The sequence below is a fragment of the Lipotes vexillifer genome, unplaced genomic scaffold (assembly GCF_000442215.2).
Source record: "Lipotes vexillifer unplaced genomic scaffold, Lipotes_vexillifer_v1.1 scaffold28, whole genome shotgun sequence".
NCBI classification, from domain to species: Eukaryota; Metazoa; Chordata; class Mammalia; order Artiodactyla; family Lipotidae; genus Lipotes; species Lipotes vexillifer.
In genome coordinates this window covers 933,537-940,739 of record NW_006793929.1, presented here as the reverse complement: position 1 = coordinate 940,739, position 7,203 = coordinate 933,537, and the positions used below count along the sequence as shown (strand labels likewise).

The 7,203-nt window shown below is 33.5% G+C and overlaps 1 protein-coding gene across 3 annotated transcripts in view; it reads left to right on the top strand.

Moving 5' to 3' along the window:
• Positions 1-5,652, top strand: part of TSGA10 (testis specific 10) — a 104,515-nt gene extending 98,863 nt beyond the window's left edge. The window contains exons 18-19 of one of the 3 annotated variants that reach the window (XM_007466884.1): positions 5-154; positions 5,321-5,652. In XM_007466884.1, coding sequence (XP_007466946.1) covers positions 5-154; positions 5,321-5,345 — 175 coding nt within the window. In that variant the 3' untranslated portion in view covers positions 5,346-5,652. The remainder of the gene's footprint in view (positions 1-4; positions 155-5,320) is intronic. The other 2 variants (XM_007466882.1, XM_007466883.1) reach the window with 2 other exon arrangements.
• Positions 5,653-7,203: the final 1,551 nt, after the last annotated feature.

Sequence of the window (7,203 nt, the reverse complement as noted above, 5' to 3'; positions counted from 1 at the left end):
TTAGGGAAAGAGCTGTGCAAGAACTTCGCCGCCAGAATTACTCAAGTAATGCTTATCATTTGAGTTCCACAATAAAGCCAAATACAAAATGTCACTCACCAGAACGTTCTCACCATCGATCTCCTGACCAAGGCCTGGATCGATCATTAGAAGAGTAAGTGGTTTAAGGATCCATTCTTCGGGAACCATATAGCAATAAAAACTGAATATCTGAAAGGGTAAGAAAACTCTGTAACAGTCTACCATTAACAGTGCTATTTAAACATCATTACGTAATTAGATATGTAGACATAAAAATAAAGTATTTTGATAATTAGTTTTATATAAATATGTTAAAGGTCTATTTTATCTAATGTCTACATAAATTATATTTTTAAAATCTGATTTTCTTTTTTTTTCTACATCATACAGTTTTTTCATATACTTTCATTGACAAAATATTGGCTAATTATTACAGCACCATAAAATACATATACTTCAGGAAAATAATAGGCTAATTTTTCAGAGGAAAATATTTTAGATATATTCCTGTATGTCACAAATTTCGTAAAAACATCTTTATTTAGAAATAATTTCAAACTTACAAGAAGTTAACAAAAATAAAATAATACAAAGAACATCTGTGCAACCTTTCACCCATACTCAGTTATTAAAATTTTACATTTGCTTTTTCTGTGTTTATGAGACAACACATGCTGTCGCATGCACTCACACTCTTGCGCTTGTTCCTCCCTCTCTCTCTCTCTCCCTCTCCCCTACCCTGCCAACAGACTTTTTTTTTTTTTTTTTACAATAACTAATACCTCCAGTTTGAACCATCCTCACAGGTTTCTCCCTTGCCTCCTTCCGTTCTGTATTCGTACATCCTTTCTTCTCCAGTGAGAGAAGAAAGGTTTAACATCAGCGCATTTGCTTGACAACAGCAACACAGGTGTTCATCTGCTCAACCCCAGAATGCATCTAAAATACTTGCAAAATGTCTTCATCTATGTCACTACAATAAACAGGCCAACGTAAAAAAAAGTTCAGAATCTGTTTGCAGTTCTTCCTTTCTATCCCCATACATTACCTTTCCCAAGTCTTGAGGGCATATAGTCAAATACTGTGTTCATAACTTACTTGGATTAATTCTTTTTTTTCTCCTTTCACTGTGGTTATGGTATACATTTGAAATACATTAGATTCATTTGTTTCAGTTTGCTTTCATTTTTCATTTTTCTTGATTATGTTGAGATATCCTAACCAAGAAGAAGAGATGTCTTTCCATCTGTTCAAATTTGCTTTGTGTCTTTCAGGAATGGCTTGTTTCTTTCTTTATATAGGTTTTGAACATTTCTTGTTAAGTTCATTCCTAAATATTTTATTATTTTTTGTTGCTATTGTAAACGGGGTTTCCTCCATTGATTATATCTTCAAAAGATGCTATTTTTGCGTGTTAATTATCTATCACATTATCTTGCTAAATTCTTTTACTTTTTCATTAAGTTTTGTCATTGAATCTTTAGGGGTTTCCAGATATACTATCATGTCATCTGCAAAAAGAGATAATTTTATTTCTTCTTTTCCTATATGTATGTCTTGAATTGTATTCTCTAGTTGACTGCATTTGCCAGTATCATCAGAATAATGATAAATAGCTGTGGCAAAAGTGGACATTCTTGGGGCTTCCCTGGTGGCGCAGTGGTTGAGAGGCCGCCTGCCGATGCAGGGGACACGGGTTCGTGCCCCGGTCTGGGAGGATCCCACATGCCACGGAGCGGCTGGGCCCATGAGCCATGGCTGCTGAGCCTGTGTGTCCGGAGCCCGTGCTCCGCAACGGGAGAGGCCACAACAGTGAAAGGCCCGCGTACCGAAGTGGACATTCTTGTTTTAATTCTGACCTGTGGTGGGAATGCCAGTGGGGTTTGCCCATTAAGTAAGATACTGGCTTTAGGATTGAGATTTATATGTTTTATGATATTAAGGAAATACTACTCATTACTATTTTTTCAAGACTTTTTATTAGGAAAGGATGTTTTTGTCAAGGGCCTTTTTATCATCTATGAAGATATGGTTTTTCTCTTTAGAACTATTAATATGTGAATTATATTAATAGATTTTCAAGTACTGAGCCATCTTTGAATTTCTGGCATAGCCCCTACTTGGTCATAGTGTATTATTTTCTTGGTGTTCACTACTACTTCATTTATTTTAGATCTGTGTATCAATATTCATAAGTGATATTGGTCTGTAATTTTCTCTCTGTGCTATTTTTATCAAGTTTAGATATCAATGTTATATTTGTTTCAAAAAAAGAATTTGAAAATTTTTTGTTTACCATGCTTTGAAACAAGTTATATAGTTGGGGATTATTTGATCTCTAAAGATTTGGTTGAGTTTACCTGTCAAACCATGTAGCCTTGGTTCTTTTTTTTTGTGGGGTGTACTTCCTTAATAACTTTTTCTATGCTTCTTTTCTTTTTTAAAGCCTTGACACGACTTCTTTTTTTTAATTTATTAATTAATTTATTTTTGGCTGCGTTGGGTCTTCATTGCTGCACGTGGGCTTTCTCTAGTTGCGGTGAGAAGGGGCTACTTCATTGTGGTGCGCGGATTTCTCATTGCTGTGGCTTCTCTTGTTGCAGAGTGTGTGCACTAGGTGTGTGGGCTTCACTAGTTGTGGCACACAGGCTCAGTAGTTGTGGCTTTCAGGCTCTAGAGCACAGATTCAGTAGTTGTGGCGCACGGGCTTAGTTGCTCCATGGCATGTGGGATCTTCCCGGACCAGGGCTCGAACCCGTGTCCCCTGCATTGACAGGCGGATTCTTAACCACTGCACCACCAGGGAAGTCCTCTATTGCTTCTTTGGAAATTGGTCTTTTTAAGCTTTCTCTCTCTATTTGCCTAAAAGTTATCTAGGCTTTCAGTTATCTAGGTTTTCAAATTTATTTGCACAGAAGTAACCAATGCAATATCTTATAAATTTTAAAATTTCTTCTGTATCAATAGTTATATCCTTTGTCATTTCTTGTTTGTATATGTATGTTTCTTCCTTTTTTTGGTGATTACCTTAGCCTATGGTTTGTTTACTTTGTTCATTGCTTCAAAGAACCAGCATTTTGATTTATTGATTTAATCTTTTTTTCTTTCTTATTAATTTCTGTTTTTATTTATATTATTTCCTTCCTTATGCTTTTTCATTTACTTTGTTGGGTTTTTTTCCCCTAGAGTTTTGAGTTAGAAATTTAATTCATTTATTACCATTCTTCACTTTTATTGATGTAGATATTCAGAGCTATGAATTTTTCTGTGATCACTGCTTTAAATATATCCCATAGATTCTGATATATAATGTTTTTGTGATCATTATTTTTCAGAAATTCTGTAATCTCTGTTTGTATTTTCACTTTTACTCAAGAGTTATTTGATAGAAAATCTTTTAATTTTCAATGAGAAGAGCTTTTTTGTTTGTTTTGGTTTCATTTTTAATTCCGAGTGTTATTGCATTGTGATCAGAGACTATTGTCTGTAATATTTCTATTTTATGGACACTACTGATGCTTTTTGTACTTTACTGCATGATCAATTTTTGTGAACAGTTCATGTGCACTTGAGAAGATATATTCTTTCTTATCAGAGTATAGTGTAATATATCTAAAAGATTTGCCTTTTTAATTTTATTTAGTTCTTTTATAATGTCCTTTAATTTTTGTTCACTTGTTTTACTAAGAATGGTGTTTTAAAACCTATTATTAGTATGTTTTTATTTCTTCTTATGTCTCCTATAAATTTTGTTTTATATAGGTGGTTTGCTGTTTTATTTGTGGCATAGATATTCTGAACTGTCATATCTTTATTGTGAATGTGGCTTTTATGAAGTGTTATTTTCTGATGCGTTTAAATTTTTTGGAAGGAGGAAGGACTTGACGCCTACTTTGTCTGGTATTAGAGTTACAACTCCTGTTTCCTTATTGTCTCCATTTGCCTGGTAGATCTTGGTCCATCACTTTACTTTTAACTTTTTTGAATCACTGCATTTTAAGTATCTCGCTTTTATATAGTATGGATTTGAGTTTTGCTTTATGAATCATTTTGAAATTTTTTTAAAACAGTTGAGTTAAGCTCCTTTATATTATTGATATAACCTAAATTTGGCCTCAACTCTGTCATATCATCTTATGTTATGATAACCGCATTTACTATGTGATATTTACTCTATTTGATTATTCTTTGCTTGTGAACATTTCTTTTGATATTCAAGAAGTTTTGTGTTCCATTATAATGGTTACCTTTCTATTAATACTTTTAATAGTACCCTTAAAGTACCCTTTTTTAAAAAATTTAACTTTTTGCTGTTAGTTTGAAATGGTATCCTTTGACTGCCACCTATTATCCAGACAACAGTCAGTGTACTTAATTTACTTTCCCTCAACCACTGATCTGTTTCCTGTTCCTATAGTGTTGCCTTTTCAAGTTGTCATATAAATGGAATCATGTGTTATGTAGTCTGTAGTGGCTGACTTTCACTCAACACTACATATTTGAGATTTATCTGGCTTGTTGTATGTATCAGATATTATTAGATAGTCCTTTTAACTGCTGAGTAATATTCCATTGTGTGACTGTAACACAGTTTTGTTTTGCTTTGTTTTACTTTTTTTTATTTTGAAATCATCACAGCAGTCTCACAGGTAGTTGCAAAAATAGTACAGATAGTCCCACATATCCTTCCCCCAGCTTCCCCAATGGCAAGCCAGGAAACTGACATTGGCATAATTAACCAGTCTATAGGCCTTATTCAGTTTTCACTAGTTTTTACACGCGCTTGTGTGTGTGTGCAGATTTTTTACACAGAGAACATATGACACCACCACAGTCAATGTTCTGAATTGTTCCATCAGCCCTGAGGAACTCATTCCTTCATGATACCCTTTTATGGTCACAGTCCTCTCGTTCTGCTCCCTATCCCTGAGCAAACACTAATTTCTTCTCCAGCTCTATTATTCTGTCCTTTTGAGAATGTTGTATACGTGGAATCACACATGGGATGTAAGTTTTTGAGACTGGTTTTTCTGTCTTAGCACAGTGCCCATGAGATCCATCCAAGTGTGTGTCAATAGTTCATTCTTTTGTTATTGTTGAATCCATAGTATTCCATGATATGGATGTATCACAGCTTGTGAAAACTGAGTGAAAAAATACATTGTGTCTGTTTTCTTACACAGAAGCTGAGGGAAAAATCCTAAGTCTTACCAAAGTAATATTAGAACACATTTTTTTATTCATCATGAAATCATTGAGTTGAAAATATTAATCTACATAATTTTTTTCTCTCTTATAGGAATCTTTGCTATAGAGATTTCTGACACGTGAAAAGATTCTTCATATCCTTGGGAGAGGTCAAAGTTTCAAACTGATTTTTTTTGCTATATGATTGCATTTATCTTTTGAATGCTTGACAATGTTAAATGAATTTATTAACGTTGTGCCTCTGAATCTCTGTTTTCATGTGCCATATCTCAGTGATCTGAGATGACTTATAAAAAACAAAAATGCATATGGCTCTTTCTATCCATACAGTAATAGTGAGTTTAAAATCTGCTTACTTCACTATTGAACACTGTTATGTTAACTATCCGGAATAAATAAAGAAGATTATAAAAAGGGGGAAAAGTGTTTTTACAAAACTGATTTTTTCTTTGTGATTTATGCTTTCATGGCTGGACAAGTTGTGCCACAATAGGTGCAGTTTACCAATATTGGCCTGGGACCCCATATTCCATTTTGGAACCAACATGACATTAACTCTAGGCCATAATCTGACTTCAAAGCAGTAGATAGTACGAGTGTGTCAGGGTTTTTAAATACATAGTGTTGTACCACTAATTAACATACATTTTCTACAGTTGTTTACCCCTACTATTTTTAGAAAGGTAGGTGATGCTATATCTGTCAAGAATGTAAAAATTAAAAAAAAATCTGTATTTTTAATATGTTTTTCTTTAAAATATTAAAATACTACAATCAACTTAATTGCCATTTATTTATTTATTTTATTTTATTTTATTTTATTTTATTTTAATTTAATTTAATTTTATTTTTTTGCCTGTGGCAGCTGTCTATAATGTAGAGTACCAAGTTCAGTGGTGTTTCCTTATTTCCCCTAAAATCTCCTAAATCTCTTACCTTTTCTGTCTGTAGACTTTGATTTAATGTTGATATTACAGTCTGAACACTACTGGTAAAAGCTATTTGTACTCTTGCCATTTTAATAATTTTTAAAAAGCCCTGTCATTAATAGTATTCATATGATGTAGACAGTTTCTCATTTTATAGAGTCACTATTCATTATGACTACAGTAATGTAGGATAGTGCCCTGATTTAGGTCTTGTTTATGCATTAGCACTCCAATGTTTTTCACCATAAATTTATGCTCTACATTCACTTTACTTTGATTTTTAAAAACCTTGAGGTTTACACAGCTAGTTCAGGACAGTTATTACAGATTGGTTTTAAAAATTGAATAATTAAAAATAAGATGTCTTTTTATAAACATGTTACAGAATAATATACAAAAAGTTTTTCTTGCTGGTGTTAAATAATATACCAATAGATATGCAAAATTAACCTCTGCTAGGTAGCAAAGCATCACAACATTCATTTTAGTCTCTCCACCTCCTAGAAGAGCTGATAAGGAGCTGAGTGTCACCTGTTGCATGCACTTAACATATATTGGGGGTTTTTTTCATTAATTTTTATTGGAGTACAGTTGCTTTACAATGTTGTGTTAGCTTCTACTGCACAGCAAAATGAATCAGCCATACATTTTACATATATCCTCTCCCTTTTGGATTTCCTTCCCATTTAGGACACCACAGTGCATTAAGTAGAGTTCCCTGTGCTATACAGTATGTTCCCCTCAATTGTCTATTTTATACATAGTATCAATAGTGCGTATGTGTCAATCCCAATCTCCCAGTTCCTCCTACCCCATCCCTTTCACCCTTGGTATCCATACATTTGTTCTCTACCTCTGTGTCTCTATTTCTGCTTTGCAAATAAGGTCTTCTATACCAATTCTCTAGATTCCACATATATGCATTAATATACAATTTTTGTTTTTCTCTTTCTGACTTACTTCACTCTGTATGACTCTCTCTGATATTGTAAGTGGAGAGGACAGTATGAGGGAGAGGGGCATGACAGAAACAGAAATGAAGTAT